Genomic DNA, 19,980 nt, shown 5'->3' on the forward strand with positions numbered 1-19,980 from the left:
GTTTTCACTGGACGGTGTTAGATGGTAGGAACTCTCACGTGACTGGTCTGAGCAAAGCAAGTTGCCCTATTTAACGTAGTGACTTGAGCCAGTCCATTCCAGACCTTCCCGGAGCATAAAGCTGACCCCTGTCCCAAGACGAGACACCTGCTCCTGTCTGAGTGCCTGGCCCCGACAAGTCCATTCTCCCCGGGTCTGGAGCCTGCCCGTCTTCAGACTCCACGAACACCCCCTTGCTTCTGGAGCCTCAGCCCCGGCCACCTGCCACGTGGGCAAAGAGGCCTGCAGAATTGCTTCCAAAGAACCCTTTGACCACCTAATTCTCTGTCCTCTCTCATCAATCGCTCATCACTCTATGTGTCTATCTCCTAACTCTCGTGTCTCCTTCCCCTCTCTAGTATCTATCTGCGGAATGTCTTTCTCATCCTTTCCTTTGTATCTCTTCTATGCCACCCTCCTTGACGTGACTTGTGAATGAAAATGCCTTTGAGAGACATGTGGACAGCAGCCCCTAATGCTGACTGATTTCCCACGCACATGTTCTTTCAGTTCATGGGTTTTTATGTTGACAGACAGAGAGAGAGAGAGGGAGGGAGGGAGTGAGAATGTGGGGGAGGGTTAGAGAGAAAAGGAGAGAGGCAATCCCGAGGAGGGAGGGAAACTCAAAGTTCAATCTCCTCAGCCCTGAGATCATGACGTGAGCCGCCGCCTCCAGGTCAGACACTTCTCTGACTGAGCCACCCAGGCATCCCGACCCTCATCGGTTTCGAATTCACCTCTAGCATCGTCTTGTTCCCAGGACACTGGGAGAGACTTTATCTCGAAAGGGGAAGAGAGGTTAACCCGTGTTTCTTTGCTGCTTCTGAATACTTAGTTGTTCTCCACTAGGTGAGGATCCAAGTCCCAAGTGCACTTGGGAACCAATGCAGGATTCTACTCTCAGTGACGGGAAACTACAGTGTACACACAAAAAAGAAAACCATGCACATTCGGTCCTGTCTGAGCAAATTTTATTAGCTGTGGTAACACTACACACAACGTTGCACTATCAGGGAAAAACAAAATTGCAGACAGCATGTAAAATATTCCCCGATATGATCTGCAGAAAAACGATATCAGTGAACTGTTCTAACACAAAAGATTGCCTCCACTTGCCCAGCCCAGACTGGAATCATTCCTCCGGTGTCCCCAAATTGAGACATTCACAAACCCACTACACATTCATTTCACAGATCCTTAACTTTACATTCGAGTGGACGACCTCTTGCTCTCCTGGCGCTGGATTTCTCATAGAATCTATCGAAACGAAAGAAACGAGACCTTGTTGATTGAGACGGAGCAGGTGAACCAGAAGGTGTAGATGCATAAAGGAAAAGTGCGCCATGAGCGTCTGCACGTGGGCGCTCAACCCACTCCCCGCCCCAAGCAGGACACCAAACACGGTGTGGACGCAAGTTTTTGTCCTTGCAGGTCTTTGGGGGAATTGCTGCTTTAGCAAAAATAGGTCACGGCCCTGCCTTGCCCGCCGCTCCGCAGTCACCTGCTCGGGGTCACAAGAGCCAGAGGACGAGTGTCCGAGGACATGAGGTGTCTCACTCGCGGTCGCTCTCCTCCGAGGACGAGGAAAGCTGCAGGTCATCGTGGAGGATGCTCCGGGAGACAGGCACACAGCCTCCCTCAGACTGGTGTGTGACGGGCGGGCCCTGGCCAGGGGGGACTGGCCTCTCGGGAGGTGGCAGACAGGGAGCTGCTATGAACCTGGAGCTCCAGCCGCCTTTGTCCAGGCGGCTGAAGACCATTCGCAGGGGCTGGCCGGGTGCCTGCGGACAGGGTGGACACGGGGGCAAGGTGCACGCCTGGAGAGTGTCCAGGTGAGGTTGGGGGCGTGGAGGCTGGAGGCCCCTGCTTTGCACCGAGGCGGGTGTCTTCCTGGTCAGCTGGGCTGCCCCCGTGGGACCACATGCACTTCTCCTTGCTGGACGACACAGACTCTGGCGCAGCCCCACGTGGGTGCTCCCTGTGCTCTTGTGGGGTGGCTGGAAGGGGCTGCAACGTGGTTTCTTTCGGGGGTTCTGGCACGTGTCGTCGGGGAGCGGGTCCCATCTCTTGCCTGGTGTCTGGATGTGGGGCTGGGGACTCGGAGCCAAACGGGTCGGAGGAGGATCAGGGCTCACCTCAGGACGCTTGGCTGGTGCCTGGGCGTGGCCAATGCCACGCGCCTTGGAGACAGCCCTGGAAGCTTCCAGGGAGGCACATCGGGGCCGGTGTTGTCTCAGCTGGACACCGAGGCCTGGATCCCGGGCAGAGCGTTGGTGTGCCGGGGCAGGCGGGGCAGGCGGGGCTGGGGTCCCCACTTGCTGGGCATCCTGTCGGCCAGCAGGTGGGAAGGTGCTCGCCGCAGGTCTCCCGAGAGGAGCAGCCGACGGGGACAGCTGTGTCGTGTCAGGCGTCCCGCTGGGAGGCTCAGCCGGGACGTGCGGCTCCAGCACGGACACCCTCTTGGTGGTGTACACGGGCATCGGCCTGTGCGGATGCTGTGGGAACACACAACACACAGACAACGGCCATCAGTCCTTCCTCCCCACCGAGGACACATGCACGACAAGCACAGCAAAGAAACAGACAGAAACGCAAACAACCGGGAGAGACGGGAAAGGATTGTACTGACAGAGGACAAGGGCCTCCAGCTCAACGTCGATCGGGAAGAAACACTGGGCAGTAGCCCCTTGATGCTTTGATTCCACGGGAGCGACGGACCAGAAAGGTTGTGCATCGTGCCTGCCTCCCGAAGTGGACAAGCACGTCCATTCAGGCTTCTAGGGAAAGGACAGGCGTCCTGCAGGTGGAGGTTCGCGGGGGGGTGGGGGCGCTACTGAGTTTGGATGGCCAATGGGGCGGGTGTATGTGTCACCAGGGAAAGGTGCCTGTGCCTCCCAAGAGGCCTAGGTGTGGGCACAGCGTCCCGAAATTATGTTGGCACGCCCACCCGGCACCCGGTTAGCACACATGCAAGGAATCCTGCCGGATCATGGACACCCAGCAAACGTGGCTGGAAAGGACCCGCACGGAAATCCCAATGTTGAGAATCGGGGCGGACCCCCTTCCTCAGCCAGGAGGGCCGGGAAGCCCGTCACATCCCCGTCCCCAGGAGAGAACGAGAGCAGGGACGGGGGACACTCACCCTCACATAGTCACAGGATTCTGTGGAGTCCCTCCAGGCTCGCTGCTGCCTTCCAGGGCCTATCCTGGGGAATCTCTGCAGCAGCGCCTTCCTCTGCTGGGCTTCTCGCCTGCACGACCAAGAACGGGAAGGTGAAGGAGCGGCATTTCGTGTGTTCACCTGGGGAGCGAGCGATGGGGCTTGGGCAAGATCTCCTTTCTTCATCTGCCCTCCTGGCTCCCACTCCAGCGAGCCGTCCAGGTTGGCCCAAGACGTCCTTGCGTTGAGAGCCGTGTGCGCCACTGCCTGTCACCTGCCGCCTCCCCCTGTCTCCCTACCGCAGGACACACAGCCTCAGGGACTCCCCCAGAGCAGCTCAATAGGCTCGTGAGGTCCCCTGGGGGGCGGGGAGCTCCTTTCTCTGCCTCCCCCACCCCTGTGTGTGTCTGAAGACGACACAGCACCCAGTGTCCGGGTACAGAGACACAGCGACCTGAGCTGCCAGGCCACGGGCAGGCCGGAGCCGGCCGCATCCTCACCTTTGTCCCTCTTCCATGTCCCTCGCAGCCTGGTTGAAGGGCCCGGGCTTGTGCCGGTCCTGCTGCTGGCGTGGTTCCACATTCTCCTTCGGCTTCCTGGGGACAAAGGCCTGGGGGGCCAGGCACCCGTCCCAGCGCTTCATGGGGCACCTGGTGCTGGATGCGTTGTGCCCAAAGGCTCCGCAGTCCTTACACTTGAGCTGCGGACCAAGGAGGAGGGGCTCAGTGAATCAGCACCAATCACAGTCCAACTGCAAAGGACATGACAAGGACACACTCGGGGAGCAGAGGACTGGTGTGGGTGGGCCAGGGCACACCGTGGACGGCTCGGGCGGTGCCAGGAGACGGAAGTTCCTAGGATTCTACCCAAGCCTCTGTGAGGGACGGACCGGGAGTTGGGAGTGCAGGTCTCAGGCCGCGTAGAATGAGCCCCACGCCACGATGGGGACAGACACCAGGCTGGACGTGACCCTACGGCCGAGGGAGCTTATCCCAGTGGGCAGGCTGCTGAGATGCCAAGGCAGGCCACCGTGGGCCAGGAAAGGACGACCGACTTCCGGACACAGAGTCTTCATTCCCTCGTCATGTGCGATCCCCGGCTTCAGAGGCATGGCTCCCCCACTCCCACCCGACCCAGCCCCTCCAACCCGCCCACTGGTTCACCACGCCTCCAGGGCTCCACTTACCCGAGGATCCTCGTCCTCTAGCCTGGGAACCCTGGGCGCCATGGGTGCTCTCCGTTGCCTCTTCCCGTTTGGGGCTTTCAAGGGTCTGGAAGGTGCGTGCTGGGTGCGACCACCCGCCATCTGCCCCCTCTCCTTGAAGGGTCAAGTCAGCCTTGCTCGAAGATGGGTTTCTGGACTTCCTGAGTCAACGGGAAAAGGAGAGTCATTCCCACAGACACAACGACTCCTTCATGAACCTTCCTCCCCCAGCGGGCATGAGGGGGCGTCATGCCCACCAGGTCAAACACGGTCCTCACCTGGGAGGTGGGACCTCTCCCTCCTGCATGTTCTATGCGCTCTCCCGTGGACCCGCCCGCAGGACGGCACCCTCAGGCAAGGCCGTGGAGGTGGTCTTGCATGACTCGCCGGAGAGACTTTCGGGAAGTCTCTCCCAGCGCCCTCCGGAAGGAAAACCACGCACAAAGTCCCGACCCCCATGGACACCGCAATCCACGCTACGGCGATAGTCCCTGTGGCACCCAGGGTTGCATGTGCAAAGAGAAGGATGCTTGCCTCTCCAGAATGTACCTCTCCTACTTGACCCCCCGAGAAACCACCCTCAAAGACAAAGTCAAGGAAAACGTTTCGTTTCTGCTCGACTCGACTGGAAGCTTCCCCACGCAGGGCCCGAACCCTTTTCTTTCACGTGGCCTTTACGGGGCCCCACGCTGATCTCACGTGTCAGCCATGGCAAATGAGCACAAATGAGCATTTGCCGTGAAATTCGGGTGAACAAGAAAATTCCTTAGGCTCTGAGGCCCCACGGCGACATGGAGCAGGATGCTGTCACTGCTCCCGCACGCCCTCACGCCAGTCAGACTCTGGGGTTCGGTTCCTTTGGAAGCAGAACCTCATGTGCTCAGGAACACGGAGAGCCACGCCTTTCCTCAGTCTCTGTTCTCACAATAGTCTTCAACACTAAAGCGTCCTTCACCTGGTGAGTCGAGGTGCATCACCACCTCCATTTCCTCCCTGTCCCACTTCTGCGCCAGCTCGTGGGAGCCCCAGATCGTCCCAACCCACCTGAAACGCCAATGTGTTCCTGCCGTGTGTCAGGAGACGTCCAGAGCGGCGGGTGGCAGGCGGACTGCCGTGGAGGAGACTCAGCGTCCGGCGTGCCCGAGGGACGGTCAGTGAGGGACACTTCCTTCCTTCCCGGACTCTTAGACCCGCCCAAGGTCACGTGACCTCTCGGGCACTTTAATCCCATGCAGCCCATCACCTTGGTGCTCCTCACGTCTCCACACTAGGAACGAATCCCGGAGGTTTAGCGATTGCTTGCCGTTGTAACTGGTATGCATGCATGTGGAGATAGACGTCTCAGAACACATCTTCACCCTTGGACAAAGAGACTCGCGTGTGCATGCCTGTCGCGTTCGTAAACTGGTGTTTCTCGTGGGTCTCCAGGGAAGCTTGCGGGGCCCCTGGCCTCACGTACGTTCCTGTGGTTGGGGGCCCCTTCGGCGTCCTCCGTGTCCAAGCTTCTCCCTTTGCCAACGGGAGCGGTGTGTCCATGACCTATTTGCAGTGTCCCTTCACTCCACACCCTGCCCTGCCCTCCCCGTCCCCCTTTCTGCCTCTAGGGCGGTGACTGCGCTCGCTGGGACCTTGGGAGGAATGGGATCCTATGTCCCGTGTCCCCTGGGAACTAGCTGCCTTGGCACTTGGTCTCGTGACCCAAGTCGCTGTTCCTGACAAGTCCCTGTGTTGACGCAGGGGGGCTCCCTGTGGCCGACGCCCCCCGTTTGGGGCTCTTTGTTCTTGCCCATCAACTCGGACGTTCTGTTTAGCTTTTGCTCCCATTGGGGGATGTTGGTGTGACTGCCACCGTTTCTCCTGGCCTGGCCTGGCTGGCCTCAGCCACGGACACTGTGTCAGGGAGATGTCTTTGGGATCCTGAAGGGCCAGACCCACGGGACAAGGTGCAACCCCATCGGCGGGGCATTCCTGAGTGTCATGCAAGCGAGCACCTTTCTCCCACAGCAGTGCAAAAGCTAGCGGCCCCACTGGCCGAGGGGGAGGGCCTGCGTCGGCAGTGCCGTCGGCACCCTGGACGGTTTCCCTCCTTGAACGTTGGCCTGCGTTGGGCGTCGTGTGCGCTTTTCATTTGGCCTTTCCTATCTTCTCCGGGAGGCTGCTCCTGTGGCCTCTGTCCACTGCCCTCAAGGCATGGCCCTCCCCCAACCTGGTGCCCTCCAGCCCCGCCCACCGCTTCCTTCAGCCTCTGCCTGGCCTCCTCACTCCCTGGCACCATCCTACGGCCCCACCCCCTTACACGCAGCATCCTTTCCCCTGCCACACCCATGCCCACACCCTTTCCCAATGCTCTCAAACCTCCGTTGGCTTGGCCTCGCTTCCAGGCCGTGGCTCCACGGGGCCAGCCTGGCGCCGGCCACTCTCAGGACCACTCCCCAGGGAGAAGCCCCCAGAGAGTGGGCGGGGGAGGGGGCGAGCGAGGCCAGGGCACAAGCACACCTTTCCCTGTTCTTCAAATATCCGTTGGCCCCCTCCCTGCTTGGTTTTGTACCCCTCCCTGTTCTTATATTATTTTTCCTTCCCTTCCCTGATGCTCATCTGTTTTGCACCTTAGAGCCTTCATATGAGTGAAGTCATAGGCTAGTTGTGTTTCTCTGACTAATTTCGCTGAGGAGAATACCCTCTACTTCTAGCCACATAGTTGCGAATGGCAGGCACCCTGTCTTTCCTTTCGATCGCCGCGTAATGTTCCACTGTATATATATGTGCCACCTCTTCTTTTTCCATTCCATGCATCTATGGACATTCGGGCTCTTTCCATACTTTGGCTAGTGTTGGTAGTGCTGCTAGAAGCTTTTGGGGGCGTTTGGGTGCAGGTGCCCCTTCGAACCAGCACACCCATATCCCTTGGGTAAATACCTAGTCGTGCAATTGCTGGTTCATAGGGTCGCTGTGCTTTCAATTTTTTGAGGAACCTCCATACTGTTTTCCAGGGTGGCGGTGCCAGTTTGCATTCCCAGCGGCAGTGCAAAAGAGATCCTGTTGCTCCGCACCCTCGCCAACATCGGTTGTTGCCTGAGTTGTTAATGTTAGCCGTTGTGACACGTGTGAAGTGGTAGCTCATTGTGATCTTGATACGGATTTCCCTGATGATGAGTGAGGTTGAGCATTTTTTCATGTGTCAGTTGACCATCTGGATGTCTTCTGGGAGAAGTGTCTATTCATGACTTTTGCCCATTTCTTCACTGGATTCGTTGGGTGTTGGCTGTTGAGTGTGATCAGTTCTTTATCGATTTGTATACTGAGCCTCTCTCCGATGTGTCGCTCGCAAATATCTTCTACCATTGATGATTTCGCTGATTTGTTAGTGTAGCTGATCCGTTTCCTTCCCGGTGCAGAAGAGTTTTCTTTTGATGAGTTCTCAATAGGTCGTGTTTCCTTTTGTTTCCCTTGCCTCCGGAGACGTGTTGAGTAAGAAGTTGCTGTGGCCCAGATCACCGAGGCTTTTCCCTGCTTTCTCCTCGAGGGTTTCGATGGCTTCCTGTCTTACACTTAGGACGTTCCTCCCTTTTGAGTTTCTTTACGTGTACGGTGTAAGAAAGTGGTGCGGGTTGCTTTTTCCGCACGTCGCTGTCCAGTTTTCCCAGCACCACTTGTTGAAGAGACTGTCTTTATTCCATTGGATATTCTTTCCTGCTTTGTCAAGGAATAGTTGGCCATCCATTTGTGGGTCCGTTTCTGTTCTCTTGAGCTGAGTGTCCGTTTTTGTGCCAGGACCATACTGTCTTGATGATTACAGCTGTGTAATTACAGCTTGAGGTCTGCGATTGTGATGCATCCGGCTTTCCTTTCTTTTTCAACAGTGCTTTGGCTCTTCAGGGTCTTTTCTGGGTCCATACAAGTTCTAGTATTCCGATATGAGTATGGCTAGTCCTGCTTTCTTTTGTCAACCATGAGCATGAGAGATGGTTTTCCATCCCCTTGCTTTCAATCTGAAGGCGTCTTTAGATCTAAAGTGGGTCCCTTGTACGCAGCGTGTGGATGACCTTCTTTTCTCACCCGTTCTGTCACCCTATGTGTTTTGATTGGAGCATTGAGTCCATTGACGTTAAGAGTGAGTACTGAAAGGGATGAAGTTATTGCCATTGTGTTGCTTGTAGAGTTGGAGTTTCTGGTGGTGTTCGCCGATCCTTGCCAGTGTTTTCTGCCTGTGGTCTGTTTTTTTTCTTTTATGTCTTTTGTTCCCTGGGAGAGTCTGCCTTCAAATGTCTTGCAGGGCTGGCTGAGTGGTCAGGAACTCCTTTACTTTTTGCTTGGGAAACTTTCCATCTCTACTTCTATTTGGAATGACAGCTTTGCTGGACAAATAAGTTTTGGCCGCGTCCTTTTAGGATTCAGTGCGACGAATATATCCTGCCACTCATTTCTGGGCTGCCAGGTTTCTGTGGATAGGTCTGCTGCAAATGTGGTCAGTCGTCCCTTGTAGGGGAAGGACGTTTGTTTCCCTTGCTGCTTTCATGATTCTTTCCTCGCCTGAGTATTTTGTGAACTCGACTAGGCTCTGCCTTGTTGATGGTTGGACGTTGTTGAATCTAATGGGAGTCTTCTGCTGTGCTTCCTGGATTTTGTGTGTCTTTCCCAGGTTAGGAAAGTTTTCTGCTGTGATGTGCTCACATAACCCTTGTGCCCCCTTGTCTCTCTCTCTTCGTCTTCTGGGACCCCTATGATTGTGATGTGATTCCTTTTCAATGAGTCGCTGAGTTCCCGAATTCTGAAACCCTGCTCTTTTGCTTTAGTCTCCCTCTTTCCTTCCGCTTCGTGATTCTCCATTGCTTTGTCCCCTCTATCGCTGGTTCCCTGCTCAGCCTTATCATCCTTGCCGCTGTGGCATCTGTTCCAGATCGCAGCTCGCTTTTAGCATTGTTTATTGCATCCTGGCTAGCTTTTACTTCTTTTATCCCCACAGAAAGGCATTCTCATCGACTTTCGACCCCAGCTGGTATTCTTATTCTCGTGATTCTAAATTCTGGTTCAAACGTCTTGCTCGTATCTGGGTTGGTTAAGGGCCTGGCTGTCCTTTCTTCCTGCTCTTTCTGTTGGGGTGAATTCCTTTGCTTCGTCATTTGGGAGGAAGGAAAGGCATGAATAAGACAAAAGAATTCGAAATTTAAAAATAAGACACAACACACACACACAAATCACACAAATGATGCTAGAGCCTAGGTGAGTTTTGGTCTGGTTGTTGAAATGGGCTTGAAAGATTAGAGGAAAAAGGGAAAGCACATAAAAAAAGGAAACCGTTGGAACATTTGGAAAAAAGAATACAACGAAATAGGATAAAATGAAATGATGGAATTCAAATAGAATTTGACACATTTACAAAAAATTACACGAATATAGTCGAAAGACATTCAAGGAAATTATTTTAAACCATGGAAAATAACAACATATGTTTTCTCTTTCTGTCTTCATGAAAAAGAAAAGAAATGAGAGAGAAAAGAAAAGAGATGGACCCGCGAACAGACTGAAATACGATTGAAGTTACATTGTTGTCCCCTAGAAGTCAAAGGATGAAGCACTTTGTAGTCCATACACTACAAAGTGGCGGAGACACCTGGCTTCCTGAAGAGCCAGGTTGGCCCAGTTGGGCGGTGCTAAGTGTCACGGCTCTGTTCTCCACTAGATGGCGCAGCTAGCCTACAAGCGCGGATTGCTGGGGCGCTTGGAGGTGCATATGCGCATGCGCGGGAGCGGAGCCCTTGGCGTCACTCAGGTGCCCAGTCTGTAGTATCGGAAGTCGGCTGTCTGCGGTCGGCAATCCCGCCCCCGTCCTTTGTCTCCGGCTTCTGTCCACTCGCCGCTTTGACACTGTCCGTGGCCCAGCCGGCAGGTTGCCAGGAGACACCTCCCTCCTGGGATTTACCTCCCAGGCGGCTGTGTTTCCCGACCCCTCTCTTCTGAGGGCCCGCGGCTGAGACCTGCTCAGATCCTCCGCGTCAGGGTCTCAGCGAGCGGTGGCCGGGTGCCGGCCGCACCCAGGAACACTGGCAACACCGTGCCGCTGCCGATGCCCAGAGACTGCGGCTGGGTGCCAGCCTGCGCCCGAAAACGTTCACGCGATGGTGTAGCAGCAGCGTTTCGAGGGTTATGGACAATCACCACACCCTTCTGGTACCGGGCTTCCCCCTTAACGACCTTGTTCCAGCACCAGCGAATGTGGCTGTTCTCCGGGGTCTGCTGGGACCTGTGGGGTCGGCTGGGGTGGCCACACAGACTCTACCTCGTGTCCTGGCAGCAGGGGAACCGCTTTTCTCCGTGTGGTTCCAGACACCCCTCCTCCACACCCCCAGTCTTCACTCTGCTCTCGGGGATTCGCCCTTCCGACCAGAGCACCGCCAGCTATCAGATGCGGAGTTTCGCACTCTGCCCTCCCCCTGTTTGTACAGTCTTCATGGAATTTAAACCCGCTCCTTTCTCCTTCCTCCCGTTTTGGTTCAGTGCCTGTGGCTCTTTCCACATGTCCACTTTCTCCCCAGCTGCTTTTGGCGGGGGGAGGGGACGGCGAGGGGATTGCTTTCCCCATATTCTGCCCCTGTCTCCGTCCTCTCTCTGCAGGCAAAAACAGCTCCCTGCCCTCTGTGGCTTCTCTCTTCCCCAGTTCACCTCTCTGCGCCGCGTCCCCACGGAGTTCTGGGGTTCAGGTTGGGCAAGCTGTTGCGTGAATCCTCAGATCAGTTTTCGAGGTGTGCAGGATGCTTTTGTGTTGATGTGGCTGCATTTTATGGATGCAAGAGCAAAAAAAACTTCCATGCTCTTCTGCCATCTTGGCCCCTCCCCCCACACTGCCTTTTCTGTATCGTCGTGAATGCCCTTACGACTTGCAGGGTGACATCTCTGAATTAAGCTTTCCGTGACAAATCCAGATTAGGCTGGCTGGATTTGGCGAGACCCAATAACGCTGTTCCTATTGCCGTGATTGCTCCCACATCGCCGCACGTGAGGCCACCTGCCTCCTGGTTTCCCCCTATGCAATCTTCTTTGCTAATTGTCAACAGTTTTTAAAATTGAATGTCTTTGGCACAAAAACAGACACATAGACCAATGGAATAGAATAGAAACCCCAGAACTAGACCCACAAACGTATGGCCAACTCATCTTTGACAAAGCAGGAAAGAACATCCAATGGAAAAAAGACAGTCTCTTTAACAAATGGTGCTGGGAGAACTGGACAGCAACATGCAGAAGGTTGAAACTAGACCACTTTCTCACACCATTCACAAAAATAAACTCAAAATGGATAAAGGACCTGAATGTGAGACAGGAAACCATCAAAACCTTAGAGGAGAAAGCAGGAAAAGACCTCTCTGACCTCAGCCGTAGCAATCTCTTACTCGACACATCCCCAAAGGCAAGGGAATTAAAAGCAAAAGTGAATTCCTGGGACCTTATGAAGATAAAAAGCTTCTGCACAGCAAAGGAAACAACCAACAAAACTAAAAGGCAACCAACGGAATGGGAAAAGATATTTGCAAATGACATATCGGACAAAGGGCTAGTATCCAAAATCTATAAAGAGCTCACCAAACTCCACACCCGAAAAGCAAATAACCCAGTGAAGAAATGGGCAGAAAACATGAATAGACACTTCTCTAAAGAAGACATCCGGATGGCCAACAGGCACATGAAAAGATGTTCAGCGTCGCTCCTTATCAGGGAAATACAAATCAAAACCACACTCAGGTATCACCTCACGCCAGTCAGAGTGGCCAAAATGAACAAATCAGGAGACTATAGATGCTGGAGAGGATGTGGAGAAACGGGAACCCTCTTGCACTGTTGGTGGGAATGCAAATTGGTGCAGCCGCTCTGGAAAGCAGTGTGGAGGTTCCTCAGAAAATTAAAAATAGACCTACCCTATGACCCAGCAATAGCACTGCTAGGAATTTATCCAAGGGACACAGGAGTACTGATGCATAGGGGCACTTGTACCCCAATGTTCATAGCAGCACTCTCAACAATAGCCAAATGATGGAAAGAGCCTAAATGTCCATCAACTGATGAATGGATAAAGAAATTGTGGTTTATATACACAATGGAGTACTACGTGGCAATGAGAAAAAATGAAATATGGCCTTTTGTAGCAACGTGGATGGAACTGGAGAGTGTGATGCTAAGTGAAATAAGCCATACAGAGAAAGACAGATACCATATGGTTTCACTCTTATGTGGATCCTGAGAAACTTAAGAGAAACCCATGGGGGAGGGGAACAAAAAAAAAAAAAAAAGAGGTTAGAGTGGGAGAGAGCCAAAGCATAAGAGACTGTTGAGAACTGAGAACAAACTAAGGGTTGATGGGGGGTGGGAGGGAGGAGAGGGTGGGTGATGGGTATGGAGGAGGGCACCTTTTGGGATGAGCACTGGGTGTTGTATGGAAACCAATTTGACAATAAATTTCATATATAAATAAAAAAAAATAAATAAATAAAATTGAATGTCTTGACTTAACTGGATTTATATTTTGAAAGAAAAGTTCCTGGAATGTCTGGAAAATAGATCATCACCAGTGGCCCGAGCAGCTCAAGGTGGTCAATTTTAGCTCAAAGTCCAGGGTCCAGCACGGCCAAAGTTAAGTCACAAGGAGGGAATCCTAGACCCACCAGACCTTCTGTAAGTAAATGTTCATGGTCGCCTTTATGCCCCACGAAATGCTCAGGCTGCAGTGCGAGGCACGGAGACTCCGACCTGCCAGCCTGAGCAAGTGCCCGATGCCAGGTCCTCCTGGAAGTCTAGGCAATGCCCGTGCTGGCCAGCGGCGCCCCCTGCTGGACAGAGAGCAGTGTGGCAAGGCTCCCTCTTGTCATCTCCCCCACGGATTGCAGAGCCAGGGGTGTGGACTTCATCATGTGTGGGTGGAACACGTGACACACGGCCACCCAGGAAGAGCTGGTCATAGTCATCCGGGGAACTGACTGGATGCATATGGAGGCCATCTTGAGATCCAGATCAAATATTGTCCGTGTGCGCGTGTGTGCGTGCATGTGATATACAGGCTTTAATCCAGGAAGAGAAAGTTGGATCCCAAAATTTCTACAGGATGACCTAGCGTGGTTATTTTCTGTGGCTTTCCCCTTGGTGGCTCAGTTGCACATACACTGTTTGCATTTTACCCACGATTCTGCCCACTTTAGAATCAAATCCACAGGAAAGATAGATGTCTCCTGTGCATGTCTTTTGAGCTCTAACATCCAGCTATCCCTGTTGAACTCTTTCACTGCGAAAGTGTCATGTCATCACTCATCTGTGGAATAAAAAACAAAACAGAAGAACATAGGGCAAGCGAGGAATAAATAACATAAGATAAAATCACAGCAGGAGGCAAGCCATAGGAGACTCTTCAAAACATTTTGTTTTCTCTTTATCTTAGAGAGAGAGAGAGAGAGAGAGAGAGAGAGAGAGAGAGCGCGCATGACCAGGGGAGTGGCAGGCAGAGGCATGCACACAGAATCCAGAGCAGGCTCCAGGCTCTGAGCTGTCATCAGAGCGCCGGACACGGGGCTTGAAGTCTCAAACCCTGAGATCATGAGCTGACTGAATCAGAGTCCGAACCGGCTGAGACCCCCACGTGCCCCAGGAGAACCCTTCAGTGTAGAGAAGAAAGTGAGGGTTGCTAGAGGGGAGGAGTGGGTGGGCTCCATTTGCAACGGGCGTTATGGAGGGCCCCTGTGGGGGTTGGCAGTGGGTGTTTCATGTAAGGGACGAAGCCCTAAATTCCACCCCTGAAACCAAGACTACACTCACTGTTAACTGAATTTGATTTAAATTTGGAAACTGGAGGGGGGACTGGGTGCCTCAGTCGGTTGAGTGTCCAACCTCAGCTCAGGTCAGGATCTCATGGTTCGTGGGGTTGAGCTCCACGTTGGGCTCTGTGCTGACAGCTCAGAGCCTGGAGCTGCTTTGGGTTCTGTGTCTCTCACTCTCTCCCCCTCCCATGCTCACACTCTGTCTCTGTTTTGTGTGTGTGCCCCTCTCTGTTTATTTAAACATTTTACTTCATGTTTAAAACATGAAAACAACAGACCAATACATTTTAAAAGTAGATTAAGAAAAAGTATTTTTCCTCTATCGGCTATGATAGTTGAACATCCAGAATTCAATATGATTTGCTGTACAAAATTCACATACTGACATTAGTTCCCACTACGTGTGATGTGTATGTTTAGTGCAGACTGGAAACAACAACAACAACAACAGCAACAACAGGCTTTACCCTGTCAGTGCCATTGGCAAACGACCAGAGATCTCCTATATGGCCCCCCTCCCCTGGGGGGAATTGAAGGATCATGCACTAACTCCCATTCAACAATGTATTTAGTGAGTCTCTCTCCTAAGAAATACAGGTGTGACAGAGAGCATCCATCCATACCCTGACCTGAAATACCACATTGTTGCCTCGGTGTCCACTTGAGACTGTTTTTCTGAGGTGTACAACCGAGGACCAAGATTGCAATGCAACTGAGCAGAAATCCCTGAGCCTCCTCCCTTGTGGAGGAGATTGTCCGATGGGGGGATGGTGGTCAACTCTGCAGAACAAGGTAGAGCTGCTTGGTGGCTCAGCAAGAAGAGGTGGGAGAAGGTTCCTTTCTCCATTTGCTCTGCAGCCTCATGGGAGGGGGATTGTTAAGGGAACCTCATCGAATGAACATGGGCCAGGAAGGCTCCACCCACCCGTCTCCAGAGACATGAGCATGTATTTGCTCCTTGCCATTTCCAGGCAATTAGCCAATGTTCACATGAACATGTGGAGCCTTTACAAAATATTTTATGTATACAAGGAAACACTTTGCACAGTTATGAATTCGTGTTTCCTTCTGCTCCTCTCCTTCCGACACAAGACATTCCTGAAAAGGCCGTCTGCTCCCACGTAGAGCTAGAGTTCTTCCAGTTTCCTGGTCATTTGCCACTCCTCCGTGTGGAAGCACTGAGATTGTTTCAAACTCCTTCCCCTGCCGGTGCATGTTTGGATATCACCGAGAGTCCCCACACGCACATGTTTGGGCACATGTACTTTACCAATACACAGAGAGTAGGGAATGGGATGATGGGACCGTGAGTCCCAGGCATTTTCACAGGGACTCCCGGTGCTCTGCCTTGTTTCCACCTTCATGCCTCCTTGGCCACTTCCTCTGACCCTTTCAGGCTCTGAGAGTGCCCAATGATCCTCGGTGCTGATGGAGGGGAGAAACCTTCCAAATACCCAGCATAATCCACACCTCTCCAATAACATCATTACAGCCAGCCAGCCTGAAAGCTCAGGATTCTCCAGGTCAACTGGAACGCCATACCCCATGAATACAGCCAGATTCATGGTCCCTCCACATGTCCCGATCACACCCACCCACAACACACAAAATGTGGCCTACAAGGGACTGTGAGTGAGTGAGTAGTGAGTGAGGGCGGGTGAGTGTGCACGTGGGCAGGCGTGTATCTCAAAGCCCGTAGTGGGATCCCTGCACTGCTTCCTGAGACCTCTGTCCCTTCTTGTTCTTCCTCTTGGTAGCTCTGGCTCTGCCGGTGAGACAAGGGACTTGGTGAATGGCCGTTGCCCTCTGAGGTGGGATGTCCCTGGCTGAACTGTTGAGCCGGTAGATGTTTGGTTCACGGTGATCCTTTCCCATCTCATCTCTGTATTTGGACTGGTGAATTAGGACTGCGTCGGGGGGAAGAGCAAATTCTAGTTTCCTGAGGTTGAATTCAGACTTGGGACGGCGGCTTTCTTGGAGGAATCTCCACTGGTCTAACGTGGTTGCTGGCAGTGGTGTCTCTTCCACGTGATCCTCCAATTGTGGCACCTGGATGTTGGGGTCGGTTTCAGGCCCCCCTTGGGCCGCAGCCGTGCCTGCGTGGTCAGCCTGGAGGCATGTGGATTCCCCAGCACCTGGCTCACTCGCACGGTCTCTTTCCAATTCACTCTTCTGGATGTAAAAGAGGACATAGGCGTGTTGGCTCAGGGCAGACGTCGCATCACTGGCGGTCACCTTCGCATCATCCATTTTGTACCACTGGCCGTTCCCAGCTTTGATGTAACAGAAGTAATGTCCGCTGTGACAATTCCAGCCCGCGTGCACCAGCACGGCATAGAGCACATAAGTCAGCGACCCCCCGTTCTGCCCAGACGCGTAGCGTCGCATGTCAAGGTGCTCAGGATATTGCACTTCCTTAGCCAGTTTGCTGCCCGTGAAATGGCAGAATCGTTTCAATACCAGCATCAGGACCTTGGAGCAAGTGTGCAAAGTCAACGTCTTGGAAGCAGGTACCTTGTCGAGACAAGTACTACAACGATAGGCATTTTCACCATCCAACTGTTCGGGCTTCACCAAGTGTTGCAAAGCTTGGCTCACGCTCTGAGCTGCCCTGATATCCAGGCTAATGTCCAGGTAAGGGTCCAAAGTGCTGGAGACACCCTGGCAGTGGAGACACTGGATTTGAGACCTCCAGTACCCCCCAAAGATTTGCCGGATGAGGGTGGCGTCCTGAGCCTGAGGCTCTGAAGGCTTGTCCTCACGCAAACACGCTTGCTGCATAGCATCCAGAGTGAACATCAGAAACTCGTGGGCATCCTCCTGCCTGTGTGTGTGGAAGGCAGCGAGCAGTTTTGGCGGAGGCCGGATCACGTCTCCCGGACGGCAGAGGGCCCGGGTCACGTGAGCCTGCAGAGCACACAGCACGCAGAATGGCTGCCTCCCACAGCTTCGGGAGTGCTCCTGGGACAGCATGTAGCTGGCGAGGGGTGGTGTGTACGTCAGACACTGCAGGGCCGCATTCGCATAGCACGTGTTCCCCAGGTTCTGCAGGCCAGCCCCAACCACAGAAGGTCTCCTCCAACTCACAGGTTTCTTTGCGGGGGGCAGACCCGTCGACGTGGGAGCCCCACCGTTAGGCAGGTCGCAGGGTGTGTGCGATGACGGTGACGGCTTCTCAGGCAGAGTGGGTCCTCCGTGGCCTTCAGCACCACCCGTATTTGATCCGCAAGGTTTGAGGTTTGGAAAGACACGGAACTGAGTCTCCTCTCGGCAGTGGGAAGAGGGCGTCTCCATGTCTCCTGAAACGTGGAGCCTCACGTTGCAGAGCGATGCTTCTCTCAGGAGGCCAGTCTCAGAATGATGGCTGGGGCCCTCTCCTCAGCCCTCGTAAAGCTCGCCCCACCCACCTGACTAGGACCACGTCATCCAATCAGCTACCAGCTGGAGTTGGATGCAGGGTCTCAGGGTGTGGTCACTCTTCTGCAGACAGACGACTCAGCCCAGTCTGAGTGTGTTCCTCCAGTGTGCCTCCTGAAATATTGCATGTCCCTCTCTAGAGGCATTGACACATCTGTGATGATATGATAGTAGAACCCTGAGGAGGACTTCCTTTGCCAGACTGATCCTCTAGAAAAATGTTTGTCTGCTTGAGTTTTTGTTTTTTTTTTTTGTACGAATGATGTCTTTCTGTAGAGATGGTGGACTTATCTCATATCTCTTCTCTTTCCTGATCCCTCTCCATTTCATCCAAGCTAAAAATTTCATCCAAGCTAAAAATTTAGCTTGGATAGTAGAACCCTGAGGAGGACTTCCTTTTCCAGACTGATCCTCTAGAAAAATGTTTGTCTGCTTGAGTTTTTGGTTTTTTTTTTTGTACGAATGATGTCTTTCTGTAGAGATGGTGGACTTATCTCATATCTCTTCTCTTTCCTGATCCCTCTCCATTTCATCCAAGCTAAAAATTTCATCCAAGCTAAAAATTTGTCACCATACACAGAGTTAGAGCCAGCCATCATTCATTTAACACACCTCCACACTTTCTAGAAGCATCAATTCATATTACGTTTCTGAGTTAAAATCATAGGCTAAAGATAAATTGATAAGCAAAATGTGGTCTATCCATACAATGGAGTATTATTCAGCCTTAAAAGAAAGGAAAGAAAGGAAATTCTGATGCATGTTGCAACACACATAAACCTGGAGGACATTAAACTATGTGTAATCAGGCAGTCACAAAAAGACAGATACTGTGTGATTACACTTATACGAGGTGCCTGGAATAATCAAATTCACAGAGACAGAGGTAGAATGGTGGTCACCAGGGGACGGGGGAGGGGGAAACGGAGAGTTTGTGTATAATGGGTAGAGTTCCAGTTTAGCAAAATGAAAAGAATTCAGGTGGTGGATGGTGGTAATGGTTGGACAACAGTATGAATGTAATATCACTGAACTGTTTAATCCAAAATTGTTAAGACTGATACTGTTATGATACATAATCTTCTAAAAATAATGAAAAGAATCACAGGCTGAAATGCTTTCTGGGTCCTCTGTCTGAGACAGTTCATTCCTTAACATGATTGTTGCCATGCAAAAGTGAATCTCAAATTATTTCACTGCTTGCTCAGTGCTCAGCTAACATGTTTGTATCCTTTCTGTACCTCTTACAACGATGTCAAACTGAATGTCTTTGTCCAATATGCTTAATTAGTAGTAGGTTTATTATTTTGAGGGAGAGTCACAGGTGTTTTGCTGGTTGTGGGCTTGCTTGTGTTTTCAGCGTGAATCAGTCTCTCTGGCTGCTAAACCAATTGAGCACCACATATTCCATCTCAGTGAAGGAAGATAGACTTTTCTTTTGTTTTTAATTAATTAATTAATTTTTTAAACTTACATCCAAATTAGTTAGCATATAGTGCAACAATGGTTTCGGGAGTAGATTCCTTAATGCCCCTTACCCATTGAGCCCATCCCCCCTCCCACAACCCCTCCAGCAACCCTCTGTTTGTTCTCTGTATTTAAGAGTCTCTTATGTTTTGTCCCCCTCCCTGTTTTTATATTAGTTTTGCTTACCTTTCACTATGCTCATCTGTTTTGTATCTTAAATTCTTCATATGAGTGAAGCCATATGATATTTGTCTTTCTCTGACTGACTTATTTCATTTAGCATAATACCCTCTAGTTTCATCCATGTAGTTGCAAATGGCAAGATTTCATTTTTGACTGCCGAGTAATACTCCATTGTGTGTATATACCACCTCTTCTTTATCCATTCATCCATCGATGGACATTTGGGCTCTTTCCATACTTTGGCTCTTGTCGATAGCACTGCTATACACATTGGGGAGCGTGTGCCCCTTCAAAACAACACACCTGTATTCCTTGGATGAATACCTAGTAGTGCAATTGCTGGGTCATGGGGGTAGTTCTATGTTTAATTTTTTGAGGAACATCCATGCTGTTTTCCAGAATGGCTACCCCAGTTTGCATTCCCACCAGCAGTGCAAAAGAGATCCTCTTTCTCTGCATCCTCGCCAACATCTATTGTTGCCTAAGTTGTTAATGTTAGCCATTCTGACAGGTGTGAGGTGGTATCTCATTGTGGTATTTCCCTGATCATGAGTGATATTGAGCTTTTTTGCATGTTTCAGTTGGCCATCTGGGTGTCTTCTTTGGAAAAGTGTCTATTCATGTCTTTTGCCCGTTTCTTCACTGGATTATTTGTTCTTTGGGTGTTGAGTTTGATAAGTTCTTTATAGGTTTTGGATACTAACCCTTTATCT

The 19,980-nt window shown here is 52.0% G+C and overlaps 1 protein-coding gene across 1 annotated transcript; it reads right to left on the reverse strand.

Annotated features, from left to right (window-relative positions):
* Positions 1–15,828: 15,828 nt before the first annotated feature.
* LOC112869955 (ubiquitin carboxyl-terminal hydrolase 17-like protein 6) lies at positions 15,829–17,494 on the reverse strand. The gene has a single exon (XM_025933007.2). It carries the CDS (start codon positions 17,492–17,494, stop codon positions 15,887–15,889), a length of 1,608 nt encoding a protein of 535 aa, XP_025788792.2. The 3' UTR covers positions 15,829–15,886.
* Positions 17,495–19,980: the final 2,486 nt, after the last annotated feature.

The sequence above is a fragment of the Puma concolor genome, chromosome B1, assembly GCF_028749965.1.
Source record: "Puma concolor isolate L17-30 chromosome B1, mPumCon1.1.hap2, whole genome shotgun sequence".
NCBI classification, from domain to species: domain Eukaryota; kingdom Metazoa; phylum Chordata; class Mammalia; order Carnivora; family Felidae; genus Puma; species Puma concolor.

Bases quoted from the DNA above. Each gene is read 5' to 3' on its own strand.
- LOC112869955 (XM_025933007.2), bottom strand. From the start codon at position 17,494: ATGGAGACGCCCTCTTCCCACTGCCGAGAGGAGACTCAGTTCCGTGTC.